Raw genomic sequence first — 26,812 nt, 5'->3', positions numbered from 1 at the left:
AACTGAAAATATAATCCATGCTATTTTTGTGGGGGCTCCTGTTCACAATTTTCAGTCATTTCAGGGCACAAAGTGAAGCCAACCCTCAGTCTTTAAAATGGTTTTACATTTTTGTGAATAAACTCTTACCTGTCAATACCAATTTCATGTGAACACGGAATGGGCAAACCACATGGGACACGCAGTGTTGTGTTTGTGTATATTTTCAACTATAATTATTCGAAAAGGTTTCAGAGCAGAACGTATCAGCTATTGAAGTTGAATTATTACGCTTTGTGAATCATTAATAAATATACTTTTAGGAGTGGAAAAAAACCTGCAGCATGTACGGCTTTGTTTTCATATTTTAATTACACAGTTACATTGTTCAACACAGACAATAACCTGAATTAGAATGTTTTACAGCGTCACACATCCAACAGAGCGAACAGTTAAAGAGCGGTATTAGCAACAGGGAGGATAGCATGCAAGAAATAAATACAAATCAGAATTTAATTCCTCTGGCACAGTTTACTTCATCTAAAAACGGCAACAGGAAGAAAGAGAAATAAAACAAAGAAGAAAGATTTTCCGATTTTTAGTCAACCTTCCCACGTAAAAATGTTTTTTTTTTTTCTTAATGTCATAGTGTATTGCACAATACAGTATAGAATGCTGTCAGACACCCTTGTTTTCATTTTATGCAAAGGTAAAAATGGGACCATCCTGAGCCATGACTTTTTGGGGGAGTATACAAGTGCTGTATCAGACTTTTAGCACATTAACCTTCAACTCTGGTTATTCAGCACTGCCTGTGTCACAGGAAGGATGTGTCATCACTTCTTGAGAGACATCATTGGTTACTGTTAATGGTAAGGATGCTCCATTCGGCAACCTGCTAAAATATGTCTTTTTTTTTTTTTTTTTACATGCTTTTTGCCTGAATGCAATCCCCAGTTAAATAGTGACTGATGTAACGTGGAGAGCCTTTCAAGGTATTCACAACAGCAGAGCCCATTTATTTTCACAGAGTGCAGGGAAAAGAATACGACAAATCTCATTTGTTTGACACAATGTATCTATCAGACACGTCCTCGTGAACACATTGTCACTACAAAGTACAGTTAGGCTCCTCTTCAGGTCTGCTTGCTTTGTGTGAATGTAGCTTCACACCCCACATCCACCTCCCAAACTCTCTATTAATGCTCAAACAAAAACATTACCGTAAGTACAATGGAAGCAAATAGCTTTTGGTTGTATTTTGGTCATTTATATGTGGTCTACATGTTCGGTTTGGTTTGTTTCTTGGAGGGCTTCAATGCAGACAAGGGCGCGCCACACGCTAACGGCGTTTGAAAGGAGTTGCCACCATAAAGCTCTTTTGATGCCGATATTGTTTACAAACACAGCACGTTAACACAGATAGCGTCGCTACATATTGTGAATCTCTGTCAGTCGTCTGCCTGGGGTCTTATTAAAGCTTGGAGGGTTTCAAGTACAAAGATGTGGAGAAAAGGAAAACAATTGTATAAAACCACACTCTATTCACACTGGAACACATGCTCACCATTCATTAATTTCATCTCTGCAAGGCTTTGTAACTGCTAGAATATACAAACAGTCGGCTTTCCAATGGAAATGCTTCTATTGTCACAGAAACACAATTCAGAATGTCCATTGAAAACTCACTCTTGGCACCTATTCTCTGACTGTTTGCATCTCAGACACTTTGGTTAACTGTAGTGAAGCTCAAACCTGATCCTGTCTGGTTTGGCACCACTACAATAGGTCAAAGCCGGTTATGGCAATGCAGGAGTACTTTGGTCTGCGCTTTTATTGGTTTTGGATGACAAATGGCTTGTCATGGTCAATGCTGTGTTCACTGATATGTTTGGTTGTTGTTTCACTGACGGATCACAAATGAGACGTCTGATGGACGCAATTACAGCGGCAAGGCCTTTCAAATCCCCAAATGGGTAATCAATTCAGAGGTGTGGATGTGTACTCCCATGTCTGCACTCAGCCCATCTTTTCAAAGTCCAGGTGAAGCTCTCCTGGTGATTAGCTGTATGGTCTCAGGAGGTAGCAAGTGAAGAGTGCTCCGGCGTCGCAAAAGTCAACACCACGTCAAAGAGGCCATTCTGTCGCAAATACAAAAAAAATGCTACACGTAGATGCAGCAGAAGCTTGCAGCTTATTTGCACCGTAAGCACCAGATCATCTCTAAATAATGTAATCATTCACTGTGGCCGTATTTTGGGACTTTGAAAGTGTGTATGAGAACCAAATCTTCTTCAATGTGGCCACATGGCCCTTCTCCACTCAGAAAAAGCCCAAGGCTGTTAATCAACCAAGGGAATGCTCAAAAGCTGTGTGGAAAAAGGCGATAAGATCCTCAGGTCTGACACCGTTTTCCCTCCTAAAATGTTTTTCATTTGTCAAACAATTATCAAAAACAATATCGAAAACAAGGGAGCGCAATTATGTTGGCTGAATACTGGCTAATTGTTTGATCCTACTTTAAAAGGTTTTACTGCGGCTGGAGGTAACAAACATACCTAAACAGCGATGAAGAGAAATGGTCACAGAGGAACTATTCTAAATGAGCGGTAATATTTCTCAGGACTCAATTGAAACAAGAAATTTGGTATGAACTTTATGAATTGAGTCCCCTCTTGTGGCACTTTGCCAGACCCGGTGTCAAGGAAGTGCATTACACTGAAAATATTCCCTCATATTCTATAAGAACAAACACTTATCACATCTCTTGCCAAAGTGATAGATGTTTCAGCAGTTAGTTCATTAAAGCCTAATTCATGTATTTCTGGAAGTCATGCAGTTCATGCACACTTGATCTGTCAGAATGTACTTTCCCCTACATCTACTCCACTGAAGAAAAGCATGTTAATTATCTATTTCAAAAAAAAAACTAAAAAAAAAAACAAAAAACAAGGAGCAATTGATACATTGGAGAAACAAATGTACTGTGAGAAAATCATATTCTGGACATTAAACTTTAAAGGTTTCTGTTATTTGGCAAACACATTTTTGGACCTCTTTAAATACTATGTACATTCACATTAAGTTACTGATGTTACTTTAAATATATTTATATGTATCTATATTATATGACACCCTATGGGCAGTTGCTGAGGTTCCATTCAGTAGCTGAATTCTCTTCATATTGCACCTCCGTCCTCTCACTGTCTTACAATGCGAGCAATACAAAATATTCTACAAGAGGGGTTTCATCTCATTAATATAGATACAACAAATCAAACAATGAGTACATTGTGGGGCTTCTGCCCATAGACAAGCGTCCTTGCCCGGACCCCGCTGTTCATTCCCCATGATGAGGAAAATGAAAGATAACAAAAGCAAACCAAAAAAAAAAAAAAGGTTCTGGATATACACAATGTCATGTGTACGTGAGCGACGACATAGACTATTGAAAAAAAATGCAAAGAGGAACAATATCTACAAGCCGGTTTTGATCCCTTTCCCGTGCTGTCCCGCTCTGATGTTCATTCCAAAGCAGGCTGGGTGGGCGTGACAGACTAGAGTCAAGTCGTCGGGCCAAAGTGTTGGGCCTGTGGGATGAAGGGAGGTAGAAAAAGAGGAGAGTCTGCACCGCCCTTCTCTCGGCTCTGTTCGTCGTGCTTTGGAAAAGGTGTGTGAAAGTAAAGGTAAATATTACCTCACCATCGGAGACAAAAAGAAACATACACATACAATGCTCGGATGTGTTCTGCTGGATGCAATTGCTCCTACAGGCTTGAGGTTTTTGGTAGCTACATTGTTGTGTAAGTAACTTTATCTCCATTGAGTCTGTGTAGCTTTTCCGTTTCCTCTTTTTTTTTTTTTTTTTTTTTTTTTGCTTCCCACTCTCAAACAAATCTCATAGGGGTGAGGCCTCGGTCCATTTCACCAAGTCGTTCACAGCGTTGTCCATATGTTCGCTCTAGTCTGGGCCACCACTGAAGGATTGCTGAAGTCTTGTCCACGGTTGCAGAAGGCAGCTACACGGCAGAGCTTGACTCGTGCTCCGCAGCCTGGCTCTCACTCTCGTTCTCTCACGGGCTGCCTTATCTGCTGAGGAGGTGATGTTGCTTTGCGTTTGGTTAGGAGTGCTTCTCTTTATCGCTTACTCACTTTGGCAGTGTAATACAAAGGTTTGGATCATGTTGTTTATCATCTTTGAATTCATTTGGGTTCACAATGGTTTCGAGAGGTGAGTCCGGCGTAGATTTTTCTTGGCTCGCTAGCAAGGTAGTTAGCAGTTTAAAACTCATTTAGTTTTATGTCATTATGATGGTTATCAACATCAGTATCATCACTTTTTTTTTTTTTTTTGCTCTCATTTAGAATATTTGGACTGTTCTTTGTTTTTCCTTTAAAGCCAGAAAGAAATGTTTCATAAATACTAAGTTGTGTTTCTGAGGAATGGCATCCCAGGTTTTCCCCTTCGCTCGTTGTATTTCGGGGTGGGGTGGGGGAGAAAAAAAGCTCAATATCCTTAGCTTGTTAGCTTTCAGTGACCGGAGAAGATCGGGACTGTTAGTGCATATAACAGGTGTGGGTGCTCTCGTCGGGGCTAAATTATTCCGAAATTGAAGTGCTAATTGGTCTTGTCATCCTTTAAGAGCACATCTTAGTCAAGTCTCCAGGTTCTCAGCAAACATTATGATATGTCACTGTCACTCATCGTTGTGCTTTTCAACAGTTACGCTACACTGAATCCCAAAGTCACAATATTTGTATTCGTGGTTGTAAAAGACAGACTTAAGTTATCAGAACTTAGAAAGGAACAAGGGCTAAATTGTGTGTGTGTGGGGGGGAAAGGGGTAAATGCGAGATGAAGATTCCTCAGTTTGGTTTCGTGTGGAGCGTGGCCACTGTCATAACAGGCGGGGACGGGATCAGACGTCAGCGAGACGTGGCGTCAAGTAGTGCGGGCGTGGCTGGAGTGGTGGAGCGAGAGGCACTACTCGAACTGCTCTCCTTGGGACTGGCCGACATGCTGCCGCTGCCGCTGCCCGCCCCCGCCGCCATACCGCTCTGGCCCGCCAGCGACAGCGGACCCGGAGGGGTGCTCTCTGAGTGGGTGGGGGGTGCGCTGGACGCCGAGGACGAGGTGCCAAGAGGAACACTGCTGCCCCCTGGCAGCCCTTGCAGGCCTTGACCACAGACATGGTGGTGCCTCTCCCAGTCTTTGTGTTGGCAGAATGAGCCGCAGTAGCGCGCTGTGTTGCAGCCACTGCACGTTTCGCTGGCTTTCCTCCCGCAGTTCCAGCAACTCTGGTGAGACAGTGGGAAGACAGACGGTTGATAAAAATAAGTCTCGTTTCGTCTCCAAGACATGACACAGTTATGTGTATGTTTGGAACTTGATTTATGGCTTTCCTGCTAAATCTATTTACATGGCGGATCCATTTGAGTCTGCTCTGGTTTGAGTCACCAGCAGGTGGTGGTCATCTGTTCTGGAATGGCCTCAGTCTGGCACCCTGCTCTTACCATCTGGGTCTGTCGGCCATTATTATACAAACAACTGGACTGCTTCTGCAGCGATGATGGCACCATGGCGGTGCTACTAACCAAGAGCCAAAAGCTGTTAGCTGAATGTCCGAGGCTGATAAAATGCTCGTGTTAGCTGCTGGTGGTGATAATGTAGCGTTTAAGAAAACTGGGAGCCAGCCTCTATCCCACTTCAAGCTTATGAGATCAAAGAATTCAAGTTTTTTATTTTTTTATTTTTTTTTTAAAAGGTACAGTCGTACCTCGACTTGCAATTTTAATCTGTACCATGACCAAAGTCATAACTCATAACAAGTTTGCTCATACATCAAAGCAAGGCTTGAAATTTGCAAAATTAGCATTTTGCGCCTCATGAAAACACATTGAATAGCAAAACTGAGAATCTACCACCGAGATGGTCCCAAAAAGCTTCACTGGGCTGTACGCACCGGTGTTACGCCACCTATGCGTGGGAAGTAGTCGGTCGAGGCAAGTTTTAAACTTGGTGCTTAAACTTATGCCATACGAGCTGGCTAGCAGCAGGTTGCAGCTTGCTACTGATAGGGCTAAACACATTGCAGAGTCGCTCCTAAGTCATCGCCTCCATGGCGGCAAATAAACTACACTTCTGACAAGTAACATTCTCACGAAGGGGTAATGAGCAAAGATGGAGAAGCCATGCTAACGGCTAAGCTAACCTAAGATTGACAGTGTTAGTGCATTTAACACCGGAATAATGTGCTTGAGTATACTTTCACAGACATCTGGCTGGAACAACGTTTAAGTGGAGACCATCCAACTTTGAACTGCAAAATTGCAGGCGATTTAGTAAGTGTCTGGACTATGGAGAGCAAAATCCTACGCACTGAAGAGAACCGTGAATTAACTAAGTTCTCCTTGAAAGGGGTGTGGTCTAGTGGGTGATATAAGGAACATGGCTGGGTAGTCTCGTGCCTCGACATGAGTTTTTTTTAGTTTTGGCCGACAGTAGGTGCTTGCTAGTGTTCTCATTTTGTACTTTTTTTGTAACTGTTTGTCGTGTTCAATAAACAGCTAAAAGTGAATCGTCAACTGCTCCCTTTTTTTTCACTTCACTTGAGTGGTGGCTTCATATCAAATTTTGGTTCATTGCCCAAAAAATTGGCCAAGCGATGGCTCATAATTCAAAAACCTCTAAGTTGGGGAATTTGTATTTCTATTATGGAAAGCAGCTTTAGGCAAAGGTGAAGCTGTTGTTGTCTGTGATACTCACTTCACTGGAGTCCTCCTGCTGGTTGATGACTGTTAGTGCGTCCTCGGAGGCTTGCCTCTTGGCCTCAGCCAGGGCCCTCTCCATTTTTGAGCGTTCTGCCGAAATCATCTCGTGCGCCTTCCTCTCAGCATCCGACACGGCCTTCTGCAGCTCCGACATCGCCTGTCGCTTGACTTCGTTCACGGCTTCCTCTGAGAGGGACAAACGGAGAGAGGAAGGGACGCGTTAGGACCCCCGCCTGCTTCGCCATCATTTATTGAAGCTCTTTAAGCTGCTTTTTTGTTGGATCTTGGCGAACAGATGCACGCCATCCTAGATTTAAAAGTCGATGCCAGATATGGGAAACATCCAGACAGTCGGTGATGAATTCCAACACAATCTGGACTCCGAGCGGAGTACAGCAGATGCCTCCAAAGTTTTGTCACCGGCTTGGCTGTTCAGCCGCCATCATGGGATTCCCTTTCCGCCTGATTGTCCTTCTGTCACCTGGATGGTTCAGTAACAAATCCTCAGGCGCTAAGCAACCTGAATAAACTCCAGTGTGTTGTGAATGCTTGTCACCACTACAATGCTCCTCCAGTGAAGATTGTTGTGTCGGCTTTTGTACACTTCCAGGAAATATTGAATAACAAAGAGGAGGTGTGTTTTGCACGAGGCAGTTAATACTTGGACGAAAGCATAATCTGGCGTTGCGATGGCGTCTATACTTCCCCATGAATGACATTTTGAATGGCTCTTTGCTTCCAAGGTAATGGCAACAGTTTGGGGAAGGAATCTATTTGTTTTTGGGTTAAAAAAGTTTGGTGTGGAATTACTTGGCTGTTATTCACAGATAATTGAGCAAAGATGTCATTTATGGGAACAGCACTCTCATTCAGCATTTTCACAAATTCTTACAAGTACACTACTCTCGCCACGTCTTTTATGTTCAGTTCTAGGTGCAACGAACATTTGTCCAAAGACTTGCTCCTAGTGTTTCTGCATGCACAAATCCAAAATCCATGAAATACTCATTGTATGTGGTCTTTAATTATTAGCCCTAATACCAGAAGCAGAATACCAAAGAAAGATATTGTACCAGTGTTGTCACTCTTGGGGGTAAATACAAATGTGCCAAATACAAATTTCATTGATTAATACACAAATCTGGTCTGGGCGAATGTGATTACAAAATTATAATTCGTCCATTATGTAACATATTTTCAGCTATTAAAGATTCCAACTCCGCCATCTGTGGCTACGCAAGGAAGACGCAAAAAAGCTCTCCATTTTCATTCCAACCACAAAGTTGTTCTCAACACTGCTACCTTTTTTGAATTGCTCCAGTCAAGAACCTCCAGCATTTACTTACCCACACAGCCCCACTCGACACACTTGTATTCTTTTGCATGTGCATATGCATGCGGTATAATAATTTGCATGTGGCTTGGATGCCGTTCACGTCGGCGCATTAAGCCAGACATGTCTCGCTCCTATGCCTCATCGTAACATTACCTTCATCCTCCACTTCATTTCTCCTCCTATTTCCTTTTCCTCAGACATCTGCCCCTCTTTATTCTCTCCCCTCAAGCATTATCTGCATTATCTCGATCTCAATTATCAGGCCTAATGTATGCACCACCAAGATAAGTTTGCAAATGTAATTAATTCTTATCAAGGAGAGTACATAGCAGATGCTAGGGCAATTAGCACTTAATGAAAAACACAGGGGCAGAAATATTAATGTTATAATTCCACAGGGATTTGCCAAGTCTTTACACAGACCAGATCCTCTTTTTTTTTTTTTTTGTCCCCAAATCGCAGCAGTCTCTCAAGCTGAACTCGATCAGAGAAAACAGCACGCGTCTGGTTTTAATTGAAAGGGAGAGGGGCAGACTATCTGGTTTGCACACGCTCACGCACAAACACACACTAAAGGTAAGATGCTGTGAGTGAGATATGTTACTCACCCTGCTTGTTTTGGAGGTGCTTTAGTGCTGGGGAAAGCGGGATGCTTGCAGTACCTGTATGAAAAACAACTGCAGTTAAAACAGCTTTTTTTTTTTTTTTTTTTTTCTGCTGGTGAAAATGCAGCACAATATTTTGCCAACAGCAGCAGCATCTTTGCTCCACAGGGTCTATATGCACTATAAGGATTATGACTTCTTAAAAATATATTTTGACAAGGGAGGGAAGCGGTTGGCGCCAAATGATTTCTGGGGTGGGTTTTAATGAATATTACCGAGTCTGTTTGGATTGATTATCTACGAATATACAGATAAATATTCAGTCGAGGACTGTAAATGAAACTGCATTTAAAAAAAAAAAGGGGGGGGGGCTGTGAACGTGAGATTTTATCTGGCCCGTAGAGTCACTTTGAATCTGTTCTTTGCTGCTGTGCCATGCCTCGGGCCAGGTGACTGCATTTTCACTGCAGATTAACTGCAGTGGCCTTTCATAGTGGTTACAGATGGAGGGCATTCAGCCAGAATGTTGCAGAGGGCTTCCTATGACTGTAAGACCTCTGTCCTTTCTGTCTTGAGCCATGTTTCCACCAAATGGTGCAGTTCAGATCTTCATTATGTGTGTTATTTTGCCAGCACTACAGTTGTAAGCCGGTAAATTTGAACAAAAAGGCCGACGTGACATTTTGTGCTCTTTATGGCGCGCGGCCCGAGAAGCCATTTTGACATTGTAAAGCTAAATAATGTATCGTTGGTGGAAACATGGTTCTTTAGTGGATATTGAGATATTGAGAGAACAAGGTGTCGCTTACCAGCTTTTCTCCAGATTTCCTCTGGCAGGTATCCCGATGGAGGTCTGTGTAGAAAGTCTCTGTGGATCTCTGAAACACACATAGAGACCCAATCAATAATGCACACACACATTGTGCATATACACGTGTAAACCCCAGACTTAAAATTGTGTCCTTTATGTGATTATGTGAATAGTCATAAAATACAGCCCGGGTGTCAGGATGACCTCACAATATGCACTGAATTAAACTTTCTTTCTATGCTAAAAGTCAGTCCCTAGCCATCATCTTCAAACAGGCCCTACCTTGCTACAAGTGTTTTGCTTTGCCAAACGTCCCCTGTGTGTGATTGTCTACCTGTCTGTCTGCCTGTCTGCCTTTCAGCAGCGGAAGAAGCTCCTTTGGGCAGTGCCTCACTGCTGCTAGCTGTGTTGGAGGAGGAGTTGTGATGAGGAGTAGGAGGAAGAGGAGGAGGAAGGCAGTGCTGTCCGTTGCTCCCACCTTTTTTCATCTCCTCCACGTCGCTGTAGCGCCGTATCCAATGATTCATCTCCTCACGATCCGCCTCCTGGCAGCGTCGCAGCACGGTCAGAGAGCGGCGCGTCTTTTCTACCATGTCCATGATACAGTTCAGGAGCTGATGGGAGCATGAATTGGAATGCTGTAATTACTGGAGATTAACGTTCATTGTGAATAATATCACTGTCATTAAATAGGATAGTATTATTATGAAACATCAGTGAAAACCTCTTTCACATAATTAATCACGATTAATCAGAATTTTCAATGACAATTTTTTTTTTACGAAGCTTGGAAATGATATTTACTTTAGGAAAACCTTAGAATAAATGTGGAAAAAAAATTAAAAGTATATTTTGATTGAAAGATTGTTCCAATAGCTCTCTTTGATCCTTGAATACGATTCTTTTCCGGTAAAATACTACGGTTGAACGGTACACCAAAGACGTACAACTAATATGGTATTTGAATTTGGCTTTGCAAAGAGCGCAGATTATTTTGGATTTCTCCAATGAGCCGTCGAGAAACCTTTAAACAGTAAAACTATGTATAAGTCTGTCTTTGCGACAGTGACTCTCCCCTAAGTTTGACTGCAAAGTGAGAAGAGGTCAGCTGTCACAGGAAGTAAATAAAACTGAGTTAAGTGAGTGTTAATTTCTTTTAATGAGTTACAAAATTAAAATTAATCTCCATAGTAAATGCTTTAATTTTGACAGCTATCTCTCTCTCTCTCTCTCTCTCTCTCTCTCTCTCTCTCTCTATATATATATATATATATATATATATATATATGAATATATGAAGGAGAGAGAGAGAGGTATATATATATATATATATATATATATATATAGATATATATTTGCAAGTTTCACTCATTTATTGGCCATGTGCTAGTGAGTGAATTTGAATTAGTAAGAGCATTGCAATAATAACGTAACATCTGGGCTACAGATGTAAAGGTTGAACCAATTTTTCCCACCCTTCTGCTCGATTTGCTGCCAACTCAACAGATTTTCTTCTAGTTCTCTTTTCGTCTCATTGCAGTGTCACTTTCATGCACACTAGCAGTGTCACTAACCTTGTGCGCTCCACTAAATGGCTTTAACACGTTCAACATTCACCCCTTCGCATTATCCACATTCAAACTTCTTCTCCGTTGTTCCCTTGCTCGTTCTCTGCCGGCGTTTGTCGCTCTCCGCCCTCCCTCCCCCTCTCAGTAAGCTATATTTATTTCAGTGAAGTGTTTCTAATTTGGCAGGGGTCCAGGCCTGGCCGGTTCTCTCCATGACTGCAGCTCTTGTCTCAGCTGCTCTGCCCAGCTGGAGCTGCTCTCTGTTGGGTCTCAAGCTCCATCTGGGGCCCTATTTCGTTGCATGAGCGGGGCGGCATGGCTCAGTGGTTGAGCGGTCGTCTCCTAACCGAGAGGTTGTGGGTTCGATCCCCGGCCATTGTGACTGCGTCGAAGTATCCATGAGCAAGATACCGAACCCCCAGTTGCTCCTGATGCTGCGTCATCAGTAGGTAAAATGAGGTACAGTGTGAAGCCCTTTGAGTACCAAAGGTAGAAAAGCGCTATGCAAGTGACACCCCATTTACCATTTCCCATGAGTGTGCGTGTCTGATCAACGTGTGTGATAATACCTTCCGGAAGCTAAGCGTCGTCAAACTGTATGTCTGTGAACGATGCAGTGTGTTTGACCGACTGCGCTGATACCTACATTATCAAGGTGCTTCCATTCTTCTGCCCACTCGCGATCTGTTAGACGATGGTCGATCACTTCCTCTTGGCGGGCGCCATGCACTGCTGTGACAGAAAGACAGGCCAGATAAAGAACAACGCTGAAAACAAATGTTGACTTCACTCAATTTTTATTTCATCAAGTGGTTGAACGAAATGAAATCATTTGGATCCAGACACATTTTTTAGTAGGCTTTACATCTACTTAACAAAAAAGATCTGGCTTTTGTGCAACCACTTGATGAAATAAAATGAGGTAAATTCAACACAGCATTTTTTTTCGGTGAATTTCAGCAGGTACGTTTGACTACAGTCAATGTCACTGGGAATTTAGCAGAGCTGGGTGTTTTACTAAAAATTCTCAGTCCGTTTATCGCCGGACCAAATAGTAATCGCCTACAGGCCGGTCCGCCTATCATTTTAAACGGGCTTCTGTTAGTGTTTCCGACTAACACACTAGCACCCCTCCCCACACCGCTGGGCGATATTTGAAATGCAAGACTCACCGTGGTATGAAAACCTCACTGCGGCCGGACTAAATCCGTCTCCTTTTAGGACCTATTTGGACCATAATGGACCTTTGAGTACCGCGGCCAACGGGAAACGGAAGCCTCGTCGTGGATATTGAAGCCTCACCACGAAAATAGACGAAAGATGACGACATAAAAAAAATGGGCTTCCGACTATGCTTCGTCCGACAATTTTTTTTTAAAGTTTCCCATCTATTGTTTATTGCCTACAAAATGGACGTCCGTCGTAGGCGGATAGACGAACCAGTCCGTCACATTCTGGAATTTAGTAAACATCTCAACAAATGTGACCTCACATGCTATATGGACAAATGTATTGCAGCACCTGCATTTTCTAATATATTTGCATACGCTAATTAATCACACCCACCCATAAAAAAAAACCAAAAAAAAACAGGAGTCTGAGTCCCCTTATCTCGCAGTCTCCATATTGGCATGTAATTGCCAGTACAGTATAATAGGCTTGTAACTAATCTGGGGGACAGTTTGGCTGAGAATGCATGTCTTTCTTTTCGGGTTAAGCAGTCGGAAGGCATATATAGTTGCCACAGTTGTAGCACACGGGTATGTAAGGCTGCGGGCTTTATATAGCCACACGGCCACAAGGATTAACACAGCAAACCGACAACTGGTCATTGTTCCTAACACACACCCCGCTCTCATTTGTCCCCCTCGTATGTGACCATATAATGTAGCCTGCAGTGTGAGTCGCTCATCAACGAAGGCCTAGTTAGGCGTTCTACCTGTCTGTCGGTGTCTGTCTCGGCCGTCTCTGTGTTCATTGTGCCTGTAAGCGTCTCTGTATTGGTGTGCCAGCGCCATGTCCTCCAAGCGGTAGTGCTGAGGGCCCATTTGAGGGTTTTGTGGGTGGGGCAGGCCATTAGGTGGGTGTGTAGGAAGGCCGTTGGGAGGTGGGTGAGCAGGGAGCCCTGTGCTGGGGCTGAAGCGCTGGCTGGGGCTAATGGTGCAGGGCCTCTTTGCAAGGTGCTCGGGGTGCAAGCCATCTCTCTCGGAAGAGTCTTTGGTCCTGGGGGAGGGGGGGGGACAGAAGCGTGAGAAAATTGAGCTCCATATACACATCAATGTCGACCCCAAGGCAGACAAGTGAATAGTGGTACGAAAAATATGCAGTCAGGGATACAAAATGATGTGCACCCACATGGGTGTTTGAATTGTTTCAAGTAATTGCAGTGTGAATTGGGAGCATTGATTATTTGCTGTACCTTATTGAAAACTCTTCAGGGTTAATGAAACACACAAAGAGAAAGCTGAAGTGATTGTGCATACAAAAAAGGCCATAGTGTTTTTTCAGCTGTCGCACTGAAGTGCGGAATGAGTAGGTGTCTTAATGCCAGAACCGGAGCAGGATTCTTTGTTTGATTGCCAATACGTAATTGGGTTGCACACACTGACAACATTTCTCCGGCCATGTTTTTATCACATGTCCGAAAATGCCTGGATTTCAAAACAACAAATAAGAACTGAATAAAGTTCCTTTTGTGTTAATAGCTCTGTAATTCTAGCTACACACATTATTCTTAGTGGAGAAAACTGGCCTCGCAGAAAAGAGATTGTCTTTGCAGTGTGATCAAAATGGAAACATATTTTGACAGGGGGGAATCCCAGGTCATAATATAAGATAGTTCGGTGTACCGAACTATCTTTAAAAAATATATACAGTTTTGATTGACACTACTCTGAGTTTGTTGACTTACAGCACATCCTCAAAAATCCTAATAAATATATTCCAGTGTTAAATTAACACCTCTCTGACAAAAATACTTTTTTTTAACAATCTCAATGGACTGTGAAGGTCATTTACAAATGTATCCTTACTGCAAAACACTCAGGCCAAGATCTCACCTACACCAACAAAAATATTCAACAAAACAAAGATCTAGCGATGCTAGAAAGAAAAACGGTCCTGCGCAGGCTTCACAATTTCAAATTCATACAAATTGCCATTGCTACAAACCAGGTTATTTATCTATGATTCCTTCTATACTGAAGCCCCGGCAAATATGAAACTCTGCCAATACTGTAAATTCAACAACTCCCACATGACATGCACGCAGAGACACACACACACACACTCACATGTGCACGACCGTGTACTCCCGTGGAGAGCTGCTTGTTGTTCAGCTACAGTGAGGCAGCGCCTCGCCAGAGTTCGAGCACAGCTGTACGCCATATGTATCAAACAAAGCCAAGTCGGCGCGTACACCCTGCGTCTCCAGCGTTTAATCTGAATATCCCTCGGCCTGCTCCAAGATTGCGACTATTCCTCACGCTCCCGCCCCGTTTCAGCTTAGGCCGCGATATGGACTAAATACACGGTGTGTGGCAGATGTTTTCGAGACACTGTGTATGAGTTGTTTAAATAAGTGCGTGTGCGTGAGCGAGGCGGTTTTCCAGCCATCTGCTCGGTTTAAAGGGGAGTGTTGATATTAATCTTTTTAGCTAGATGGCACTAGCCGGGCATTCAGATGGAAATCAGTCCAAAGGCCAGCGAATGCTTCGTGGCTGCGTGTAATAGATGTGCATTACTACGAGCGTGCTTTGTTATCCGTGTGTATTTTGAGCACGCCGGCAATACTCGCACACATCCTCGGATCTGGCAACGGACAAAATCGTACGAACAGCTGGCACGGCGAAGGCCCTGCCCCTGCCTGAATACTCGCCTCCCCTCCCCCCCACCCCCTTACTCCACCGAGCCAGGCCTGCTGTGCATAAGGCAAGAGGTCGGGAGGCGGAGGTGTGTGGATTACAGTCCCATCCAAACCACCTCCCCTCACCCTACGGAGGATGTGTTCAGTGTTACGGTCAGCACATCACCATCTGGACACATCCCTGACATATGGACAGCTGCTGGGAGCCTGCAGGTCATGCAGTTAAAGGGGCAGAGAGAGGGAAGGAGATTGAGTAAGTCAGATGCAGGGAAAAGAGAATGATGGGGGCAGATTTGGAAATTTCAGTCAATTCACGTCCTCCAAGGAGTAAACAAAAGCAAAAAAAAAAAAACCTTGGTAAAAATCCGTTTTGGGGAATTGTGCCGCCACAGGTTCTTATGCTGATTTTCTCTTTGAATACCATCCTACCTACTTTCCCAGTGGACAGCTGGTAATGGCCGCCTGGCATCAATGTTGCCCAGACGTCCGCCTCCCCACAAAGTGGATATATAGCCTCCTTCTTTTCTGACACCATATTTGTGGGAATATGTGCGACTGAGCGCTTGTACCTGTCAGGGGTCCTTCTCTTGCCATGCTCATTCATCTCCAACATGATCTCCGAAGAATCCAGGGGCGAGCTGGCATTGGCGTCCAGGAGAAGCTGTTCATGTTGGGCCAGGTATTGCGCTGGAGTCTGCTTGGCCAGCCTGGCACAGTGCAGCAACTCCCTCTGCAGCAGGGGCAGGTTTGCCTGCAAAGTAGACAAAAAATGAAACCACTCATTAAAGCGAGAGGAAAAAATACGTGCCGAGAGAACTAAGATGGAGACTGAAACGCAGAGAGTGACTAAAATCCAGATAAGGCAGTGAAAAAGTGAAATAAGAGGGAGTGATAGATGAAGAGACACAATGAGATAAGACAGATCTCTTGACACATTCCTCTGCCATGTGTCTCTCTCCGAGGTGTGTATTGTGTATGTGTATAAGTGCTGTCAAATAACTCTCGAAGACCTGTCTGCTTGATAAAACACAGACTGTTGCAGTGTCCCAGATGTGGAGGATGACCGCCCACAAGGATGTTTGACATCAAAACACACATACACTTCTTTTGGTCTGGACATTCACCTACAGTGTGGTATGAATATTTGTGTCAACAGAGCGTGGACTCTACACTCTGTTGACACAAATATTAAAACACTACAAGTTTAATCCCTCATGTTAGATCAGCCCCCCCCCCAAAAGAGTCCTTACCTAATTTAACTCATTTACCGCCAGGCATTTTCGGACTATCTTTTACCCTAACGTTTGAACAAATTTGAAAAAAAAAATATCAATAAGTTCCCGGGACTGAATGGCTGGACTGTGAAAAGACAAATAAATCCGTCAATGGCAGGGAATGAGTCAATTGGGTTGTCAGACCGAAATATGACAGAATCTTTTGCAGTTGCTCAATGTTTGTTATAATTAGTTCATTGTTAAATGTTGATATCGTGTCCATACGTGATGTATTTAAATAGGTTTGGGTCAGAGGGAGGGCAAAATATCTCATTTGAGCTGAAGAGGTTTGGGAAACCCTTTCGTAGGGACAGAGAAGTGCTATACTGTAATGTATGAATATGTGGCATGCAGGCCATAGAATCCAGGGCAGAGCTAAATATGTCGCGCATAAACAGACACACACCTGTGCAGACGAGTCTGTACGCTATATTTACCTTCAGGAAGGGAATGACGAAAGGCCTCAGAGGGAAGTTGGTAGCTTCATGAAGTTTGGAATGAAACTCTTCAATGGTAAGTGTAGAGTTCTGAACAAGATGAGACAAAAAGTTTCAATAATGAATGCAAACATATCGCCGCGATGTTTGCTAACTGTAGACGTAAACAGTGTGAAAGAAATCTTTTATTGGTTCGGAAAAACTTTTCCCACCCACACCAGACACTTCAACCCAACACTAAAACTGCAGCAAACATTTTCCCTTTGTGTACATAAATGAAGTGACCAAAATATAAAGTGGATTACCTGCAACCCTTCAATCGACAACCACAATAATAAATCTTAAAAAAACAAACCGAATTTATTTATATTGCTCTTATATACTGTACATCTGATAACATGTAAGCGTGAGTTTATAACGTGTGCTATAATCGCCTATTCATGAAATTGACCACAAACTTACCACCAGCCCCAGCACAAGGCTACGCACTCGCTCTCCAATCTCAGGCGATATGTCGTTGCCAAACTGCTGCAACGTAGTCAGGAAGCGCTTCAGCTTGCAGAGCTGGCGCGCGCCGCAGGCTGGCGGGAGCTGCTGGTTGGACAACGAGGACGTTGATGACATGGCCGGCCCGTTACTGAAGCCGTTCGGAGTGGACGGGGCGCCGTTCAGTGACGTGGGAGAATGGCTGCTCCCGTTTAGCACTGCACACAGACATAAGGGAGAGACCGCATGAATTAGGTCAGTAGTTTCCGAGGGACCTGAGGGGCATCGACTACATCTGGGGGAAAGATGGAGGGGGGGGGGACACTCTTATCCTCTATCCTGCTGATGGAAGAGTACATGAAAGATTACATACAAGCGCACCAACTGACGCATACTTATTTATTGTCTCAATATGTGTTTTGGTGCAAACTACAGCTGTCCCACAAGTGTCACCAGTTGACTCCACTTTTCCGCCACCTGCTCTTGTGTCGGTCTATTTCGCCCTGTTCCTCAAACTCTCCCCCCACCCACCAACCCACTCACTAGGACACAACTATAAGAGGAACTTGTAAATGAGGTGCCAAAAATAGTCCTGAGGCCTGTGTTACTTTTATTCCAGTGGCAGGTGTGTAGCTAAACGTGGCGCTGCACATGTCCACCATCTGAAAACAGATTTGCAGCTTTGAGTTTCAGAATTGTATGAACGTTCATACACATGCATGTGTAACAGCCCGTTTAGCCTTAAAGTGGGCAAGCAAATTCACACGTACTCAAACGTGGTGACCTTCCGAACACGCTAAACCTCTCTTCGGCTTTTAGTAAGGGAGACGGGAGACGTTCAAGGAGAGTGCTGCACCACCAACGGCACGCCATAACAGGTGAAGGAACATGGCCCGACATTGCTATATAGGGAAGAAAGTAGGCTCCCCATAGCAATGCCAGCCTGACCGATGCCCTCTGCCCTGCCAGCCTCCTACCAGCTGGTGAACAACAAAGACGCGTGCGAGCACACAATGCTACAGCCGCCCTCGCACATGCACTTGGAGACACTTGTCAACAGCAAGGGCGTTTAGCGAAACAAAAGACACGCCCACTGAGGAGCGCACTCCACACTCAAGTAGTGTCAACACTTGGTCACCAGAACTGTTAAGAAGCACACATTTTGGAGGATCCCTTGACATGAGTGTGCTCGAGACCGATGAGAGACCAATGGCGATCTAGTACTCGTACAGTGAGAATAGTCTCACGAAAGCAAGGCTTTTTTTAAGCAAGGCCCATAAATGCATGCTTGGATAATTATGGTGGAGAAGAAATTCCATCAATGACCTATAGAAGGGTGACCATATTTTGAAGAGAGGACTCTTGGGCCGGGCCTCGAAAATACTGAAATGACACCCAAAGATACCATACGTTATAATTCTATTTAAACTAGGACTGCACAATAGTAGAAAAACATCCAATATGTGATATGGGTGTTGCATTTTTGCAATATCGATACTATTGTGAAATTTAACATGTAGCTAAAGAAACGGCAGCGGAAAAATATGAATGTATTCCCACCTATTTAAATTGTTGTTAATAATGCTCCTAGATCCTGCTCTGCTATTGGATGGCGATGTACATTTGAGGTTGCATCTGATTGGTCAAAGTTAGATTAGAGCATACAATTGTACATGAATTTAGTGTACGTCTTTTGCATTTTGCTATTATCACAATGACAATGTTTTTTTTTTAACATACAACATATTGTGAAACTCTAATTTAAAGTATGCACGAAATAAAATCATCTGGATTCAGGTACATATATAGTCTACTGAAAAAATGTGAGAAATTGTAAATTCAACACATAAACAGTGGTGTTATTTACAAAAACAAAGAAGAAATGTTTATTTTTTTTACTTGATTTACTGGTGGTGGGGGTAAAAGAAGCATTACGACTGGTTGCTTGGTTGACTGCCGGGGGTGGAGGAGGCATGGTTGGTGGGGTGGACCTGGGCTGGGTTTTCACATCCGCAGGTGAATCTGGCATTGTTCCAACCTTCTGCACTCCGCTACCTGGCAAGAAGGGGGGGAATAGGAGAGAACAGACGTCAAAAAACGTAAAAACAAAAACATGTTAAAAAAGGCCAGCGCTGACATTGTCACCTGGGAGCCAGGTTTCCTAAGAACATAAGCCCCATCAAACCAGCCGAAGCAAATCAATGCACAGTGTGGAAATGGCCTCAAATGTGTATTGTGTCTCTGTTGGTTTTAGAAACACAGGCCTGGGAGACATACACGAACACCTGCTCACTCACTCAGCTGCTGCTGCTGACTGAGAGCCCCCCCCCCCCCCCGCCCTCCAACACTCTCCTTCACACACCGTGTAGCTCTGACATCCCAATCAGTGCCCCTCCAATCTAACCTATGGCACTCACACACCAACACGCACGCCTGCACGCACGCCTGCACGGCTGTCCCCTCTCGTCGGCGCTTCAGACAGCCAACTTGACTGCCAGTGACAAGTGCAGCTGGATCTGCTGCTGTCCATCATTGGGGACTGACTTCCAGGAGAGCTCCATCCCGCTACCAGAGGCTCCACTGTCCTCAGCCAGGACCAAACATGGCAAGAGCAGGCTGACTAGTGCCAAGCAAATAGATGGCATGGCTACACACCGGAGAGGAAAAGTGGATGTGGGTTTTTTTTTTGGGAGGGGGGGGGTCTGTAGTCTACCAACATGTAAATATTAATCAAGTATGGCGCCAAGGAGAATGTTTTGAGCCCCATTTGTTCATTTGTATGATTATTATGCAATAATGACGTTGACTTACTTGACTGATTTCCAACAAACTTTGCAGAGGGATTGAGCATGGGCCAATTATTTCAAGGGGAAGTCAACCCAAACATTTTTTTTTTTTTCAAGAAAATGTTATATGCAAACCCACTAGTTGAAAGAAGGCATTCTGATAAATATTGCATTTGCGGAATAAGAGTTGATCCACTCGTTTTTAGCCATTTCAGGGGGCGGCCATTTTGTCACTTCTGTCGGCCGAAAATGACATCACAACTGCTCAGGGCTCAGGTAACGACCAATCATGGCTGACCTGTTTTCTGAAGCTGAGCCGTGATTGGTCGTTACCTGAGCCCTGAGTAGTCGCAATGTCATTTTCAGCCGACAGAAATGACAAAATGGCCGCCCCCGAGATAGCTAAAAACGGGTGGATTTTGCTGCTTAACTCATATTCCACAGAGGCAATATTAATCAGAAAGCCGTGTTTCGACTAATGGGCCTGCTGGCAACATATTTTTGAAAAAAATATGTTGCCCCGGTTGATTTCCTATTTAATGATGCAGATACCTGATTTTCCTACCTTTTGCTAAAATTGCAAGATTTTGCATGATTTTACTTCATTTCCCCATGAATAATGCATGAATCTTAAATATCCAGAGGGAGAGTACCTACGAAGCTGTAGAATTTGCTGCTTGTCCAAATAAGGATCGCTGGGGATACATTGGTGGAGGGTGTTTTTCCTCAATACTTGTGGTTGCCCTTTCAGTTTCTGGAACCAGATGTTTTTGAAACATCCCAACCTAAGCAGAGAACTGTGACAACGTGAACAGCTTGCGAGGCGCACGGCTTCCAGCCAGGCGTGTATAAACCCAACAACAGCAAGCAGTAAGTGTGATATTTGCAACCAAAAGAAAAAAGGATTGCTTGGCAGAAACATTTCGATGAACGGCACAACATGTTGTCATTCACAGTGAAACAGTAAGATGCAGAGCACAACTATGTTGTGCCATTTGTTTTTTTTTTTACTTTACACAACGTGTCTCACGTTTCAGCAGAACTTAGACAAATAATTCATGTTTTGAAAATGCCAGAGCTGTCATGAGATTGGTCTTTGTGATGATCCTGAACACTCCTTCGAAAAATAAAATCCAAAATAAACCCAACCGCGCTTTCAAATCCACAACGGTCTTTTCGTGCCATCTGTAAAGTGCTAAGGGATCTGTTTTACAGCTGATAACACACTTACATTGTCACCATGGAGGAATCATCACTGATTTTATATTTATTTCATCTAAAACTCCTGCCGCAGCGTTGTCCTATCTTTTTTTTTTTTTTTGGAGAGGTCACAGAGAAGCCTTGAGCAGTTGGTGTCCGTATTTAAAGAGTGTCACTGCAGAGTATGCTGCATGAGGGTCATCGACATGGTGATCCTCAAAAGCACGAGGGGCAGTCTCCCCATGCTAGACACTCTCAACATAAACACACAAGGTTGCAGATAGCGGCTGGTATAAATAGATGCAGATATTCTCGTCTAAAAGAAGCCGAACCACATAAACAAGCCACCCGTGCTGACAAAGTTTCCTGTGGGGAGGCTGCCATATGGCCTAGTAAACCTCCTCTTTGATTAAATGTGCAGTGTCACTGTATGAAACGTGCACTGTGTGTGTGTGTGTGTGTGTGTGCGTGTGTTTAATGCACCTCACAGAGACTCTGTGAAGACATTCTAGAGGCCCCGTTTGGTCACTTTACCTTCTTTGGGACAAGAGCGTCAAATAAAGGAAAGAAGATGAGGATAGTAGGGCGGCCTAGTCTGTTTACTCCCTCTGTGGGATTACAGACAGCTGTATAATCTGAACAGCTACAGGGACAAGGCTCACACATACACACCAGGCTAGGGATTTCACTTTTTAATACATTAGGAAGTCTGCTAGTTCTGCAGCCCCATCTGTGGCCATCTGTGCCCCCACTGCGCTATGTGCTGAAGGACGAAACACTTGCCGAGAAAGCAGAAGGGGGAGAAAAAGAGAGAATATCAGGTAAGGTGAGGTGGTTAAATCCAGGTCTGGACCATGCCCCCCCCCCCCCCCCATGAGCCCCCATTAAGAGGAAGCAGATGTGTCGCTGTCAGTCCTGCACTGACTATTAAACTGAAAATAAACAACAATTTATCTCTGCCCTGCGCTCTCTTGACTTTCTGAACATCTGCACACCTGCACCTTTGATGTAATGTGGCCTAAAAGATTGCTCACCCCCCCCCCCCACAAAAAAACTCTAGTTCGAAATGTTCTCTGTCTACTGCTCTCCCCGTGTGTCATGATGAAACAAGATGAAAAACCACTCGCTGCAAGCCAGCCAGGGCCACCTATCATGTAAAATGCAGCTACACACACATGCACGCACATTGCAGTGGGCTATCTTCATCCTTTTTATGGAATGAATATCTTACTTACCACGTGCTTTCAATAAATGTCAACAAACACAACATGAGTACATATATTGTACTAAACCGTACACCATCTCTTTATGACACAGATGCTCTTGGTGCATTGATCTGTATATATCTTAGAGCGCATATTAACTATGTGTTCATGCCTGCACTGCAATGGAAACACAGCTGCAACTTATTAGCTTTAGCTAACCGCCCGCAAAGTAGTTCCTTTAAATCCTCCTGTCTATTCAATCGCTCGTACTCCACAGAGACTCTTGTCAGTGACCACATAGTCCTAAAACTCTCTCTCGGTCTGTCGCTTAACTCTCCCTGCCTCCCTCCTTCCCACTGTAATTCGCCCAGTCTCCAGGAATGCTGTTGTTTTTAATTTCTCCCAGCTGCTCTGGCTCGCTGCCCAGCCGCCTGCCTTCCCACATCTGTTCCCTATGAAGCCGCTGAGGAGTCCACACAAACAGAGCCTGAGCCTCTGGCCCGCAACCCCCCACCAGGCCTTCATATCAAAACATGGGGCTAGCAGCCCTGGGCCGTGGACCTCAAATTCACAGATACATGTCCTGCAGCACCCCTTGCGCTAATGCTCTACTATCTTCCTTATTTCCTTTTGGAAAAATTGCTGAGGCTCACTAGCGCACTGGCTCGTCTCCCGAGGAAGAATAACAAAGCTATAGAAAGAGCATATGTTCTCTCGGTATGGCTAATCTTTGCGAGGTAAGATTTGTTTATTTGTGTCAGCACCGATTCGGCCCCTTCAGACAGATCCGGGCTCTGCTTCATCTTGAGCTGAGTTAGAGTTCAGAGGCTTTGGAGTCCGAACTAATGACAGGCTGTGTGGTGTGGGTGCGCACAGGCGCACACGCACACACGTATGTATACACGCACACACACAAATGCATATGACATATGTTGGAAGAATAGATGTGCTCAAGCTTCATAACATGCAATGATAACCGAACAAACAAGCCAAACATAAAAACAACCATAAGTTGATGCCTTCTGCTTAAAGGGGAAATTTTCTTTACAAGAATATGTTCCATGCAGGCCTGCTAGTTGAAACACGGCATTCTGATTAATATTGTGTTTGTGGAATATGAGTTAAGGGGCGGCCATTTTGCCACTTGCTATCAACTGCAAATGACATCGCAGTTGCTCAGGGCTCAGATAACGACCAGTCAGCTCAGCTTCAGAAGACAGGTGAGCCGTGATTGGTCGTTATCTGAACCCTGGTCTATGATGTCATTTTCAGTGGACAGAAGTGACAAAATGGCCGCCCCCTGAGATGGCTAAAAACAGGCGGATTTTGCTGCTTAACTCATGCTCCACAAACGCAATATTACTCAGAATGCCTTGACTAGATGTTTTTATTTTGTTTTAGAAGAATTTGGGGGGGTTGACTTCCCCTTTTACACGTTCACTGCCATTGACATATCTTTTCACGGCCCAGCCATTCAATCCCAGGAATGTATTTATCATTTTTTCACATTTTTTTCCAAACGTTAGGGTAAAAGAGGGTCTGAAAATGTCTGGCAAGTAAAAAGCACTGACAAAAGCCATCTTATATTTTTATATAGGATGGGCAGCTCGATGGCAAATCATGTCTCCATTTTTTTCCCTTTAAACTTCTGTTTACATGGGCGCCTTGGCAACAAAAAAATGAGAGGACGGGCTGCAAGTAAGTGTGGATTAAAGGAAAATTTTATCCCGGGTTAAGGGCAGAAGAGTTGTATTTCTGTCTCTCTGCGGCAGGTATCTTGTCATCCAGAGCTCATATCTGTGAAAGCTGTTATTGATGTAATTGTATTGAAGTTCTAGCGACCATCTGTTCTCCTTTGGGAAGGTCTGGCTCCTCTCGTCGGCAGTGAAGTGGTTATGTGCAGCACATCACTGCTGCAGACGCACTCACGGAGAAAAAAAAACTTCCTTTTCAGATTTTCCCAACGGCTGCTAATAAAATCCAGATGTTAGACTTGAGCTGACTCCCTCTCACCTCTCCTCCCTCCTCCTCCTCCTGTCCTCCCTCTACTTCTTGTGTCATTCTCCATCGCTTCTCTGAGCCCCCTCCTCTTCCTTTGCCTCCATCGGTACTAATCATTTATTTCAGCCCTTTCCTCTTCTGCCCCCTCCCCTTCGTTTCATACCTCCCCATAAGGATCCGTCCATCTACACCTCTTTCGTTTTGCTGCAGCCACTAGCCCAGAGTCATTTCTAAATAAAGGAAAGTATTTGCGACATTTAGTGAAGGTAGGCTGGGCCAAGAACAACTCCTTGGCTAGCCAGACACATCTGGAGTGTGTTAGGGTGGCAGTCGTACCAAATGTGGCTGTCCCAGCACGGCACACATGAAAAAAAAAAAAAAATGGTCCCGCATCTGGATCGTAGAAAGTATTGTTTTATCTGGACTGTATGAATATTAATAGTCACATTACGTTGTTGTCACCCAAAACTGCAAATGCTGGGTGCAGCTCTTACGTGGGCTGTGAAAATCAATTAGCACTTCATACCGGGTATGCATAACTGTTCACTACTTGGGATTTAGCGTGTATACATGGGTATGGTGATTCTGATAATGTGGGGGGAAAAGATATATTAACAAAGTCGGCTTTCGTTTGGATTGCAATTTCAAGAAGACACAAAAGTGATGTTAATATAATATCTTCTGAAATTACGGAACCGGCATGTTGTGTGCGTGCTCGTGTTTGTGTGTGGCTCCGGGGTCTCTGCGTGAGAGGAGTTGAACACCTGAACATCAATAACTGTCATGAGGGCCACCTGGGACCCCGCAGCCAGCTTGCACCATGGGCACACAGCCATCACCAGCACAGCTGCCACGGAGAGCCAGGGGGAAGGGGCGTGGGGGGGGCGTAGTGGAGGGGAGTGAGGGGGCGGGGAAACACAGTTATACGGGAGGAGGTAAGAGCCCACGGACACACAGATATCGTATTGAAGGAGGTGAGCGTACTTGCACATCTGGGATGGCGAACGGGGGCAAAGGCAGACAGAAACGCCGAGACGGGGTTTTACACGCAAGCAGTTTCTGCTCAGCGTCGCCTCTGTTCTCAACTCATCTTCTTTTCCTCGTCCTGTCAGCCTTGAGCCTAATTTTGCCAGCTGAGAGCTTTGCCTCTGGCTGCCACGTTCCAACGTTGACTTGAGACTTCTCTCCCTCCCTCCGATGACCTCAGTTAGCAGGCACCATCAGACATGACATAATTCCTCTAAATACCCATAAGGCTACTGATACTAGCACGAGATGAGTTCCACACCTGAGCTTAACCTGAGCGACTGCGGCAATCCGAAAAAACTTTCCAACTTTAGACCTCTCTGATTCCTGAAACATTATCCTGCATATTTCCATTTATTACCGAGGTCTTCCGTTACTGATGTCGGCTTTATGCAATGTCTCATATTGGCTCCTTCACACTGCACACTCCGTATCTACACGCAACATATTGAGTGTGCTGAGTTCATCTGACCGGCAAAGAGTTATTATTGATTCACTATAGAAATAAATCACAATTGCCACAGAAATGTGAATATTGTCCCGATGTCAAAATGCCAACAAAGGACAGAACTCTGGACACACAGGAGTCCAGTAAAAACACGACAAAATCCATCCATCCATTTTCTATGCCGCTTATTCTTATTTGGGTCACAGGTGTGCTGGAGCTAAGTGCATTATAGCGTGCACTCTATAGCATGTTGACGCCTTGATATTATTTCTGATTGCGTTTTTTTTTTTTTGCAAAAGACATCCAGTGATTCAGAAATGAAAGCTTTTGGGTTTTGAAAAGTGAGACCTCATTCATCCCAAATAAGCAACACAATGTTTTTTTTCCAAAATATTTTAAATCCATTTGAAATGGAGACATAATTAGATTTATCATATGGTACTTTTGATGGAGAATTACCTTTGTATGAGTGTTGACAAAAATAGTTTAGCAGTCATGAAAGAGTAAATTCAGTTTAAAAATTAGTATTGAAAAATGAGAGGGAAATCTGGACCAAAACAAAACATGAGCCTGATTTATTAAACAACCAATAACCAACTCAATAACAATCAAAAGGCAAATTACGGGTTGTCTAGCTAAACAAATGCCCCAACCAAAATAACTGCCATCAGCCAAACGCAGCTTGGCCCAGCACCAATTAGCTCATCAAGCTTTTAATTACTCTGCTAATTGCATACAGGCAGCATGAAGGGCAGCCTGGGAATGGGGCATGGGAGTCTCGTGAGGACCCATCTTGACAAATATGACAAAGCGGATGTTGTTGTTGTTTTTTTTACCAACAGCATCAAACAATGGGGAAATTCCTTGAGAACATCGCCTCATAGAGAAGATTCACTACTTGCATCGCTACGCTTCGAGATCGGCGACAAATGAAGGTTGAAGCTGAAGGTTACACACACATACATGTACTATGTATGCCGTATCTGGATCAGTGTTGGTCACAGGAAGGTGTGG

At 44.1% G+C, this 26,812-nt stretch overlaps 1 protein-coding gene across 11 annotated transcripts in view; it reads right to left on the bottom strand.

Annotated features, from left to right (window-relative positions):
- Positions 1–326: 326 nt before the first annotated feature.
- The window catches only part of cbfa2t3 (CBFA2/RUNX1 partner transcriptional co-repressor 3), a 45,700-nt gene continuing 19,214 nt past the window's right edge, over positions 327–26,812 (bottom strand). For 5 of the 11 annotated variants that reach the window (XM_086026147.1, XM_086026137.1, XM_086026138.1 and 2 more), the window contains 11 exons: positions 19,032–19,187; positions 17,109–17,350; positions 16,647–16,736; positions 15,505–15,686; positions 13,010–13,293; positions 11,717–11,802; positions 9,837–10,116; positions 9,501–9,569; positions 8,695–8,748; positions 6,746–6,936; positions 327–5,277 (listed from right to left, as the gene is read on the bottom strand). In XM_086026147.1, the coding sequence (XP_085882273.1) occupies positions 4,906–5,277; positions 6,746–6,936; positions 8,695–8,748; positions 9,501–9,569; positions 9,837–10,116; positions 11,717–11,802; positions 13,010–13,293; positions 15,505–15,686; positions 16,647–16,736; positions 17,109–17,350; positions 19,032–19,187 (2,006 nt within the window). In that variant the 3' untranslated portion in view covers positions 327–4,905. The remainder of the gene's footprint in view (positions 5,278–6,745; positions 6,937–8,694; positions 8,749–9,500; positions 9,570–9,836; positions 10,117–11,716; positions 11,803–13,009; positions 13,294–15,504; positions 15,687–16,646; positions 16,737–17,108; positions 17,351–19,031; positions 19,188–26,812) is intronic. The other 6 variants (XM_086026144.1, XM_086026145.1, XM_086026141.1 and 3 more) reach the window with 6 other exon arrangements.

Source organism: Filicampus tigris, chromosome 3 (genome assembly GCF_054856515.1).
Source record: "Filicampus tigris isolate MCC_2025a chromosome 3, RoL_Ftig_1.0, whole genome shotgun sequence".
NCBI lineage: Eukaryota > Metazoa > Chordata > Actinopteri > Syngnathiformes > Syngnathidae > Filicampus > Filicampus tigris.
This window is presented reverse-complemented; position numbering and strand designations above follow the sequence as displayed.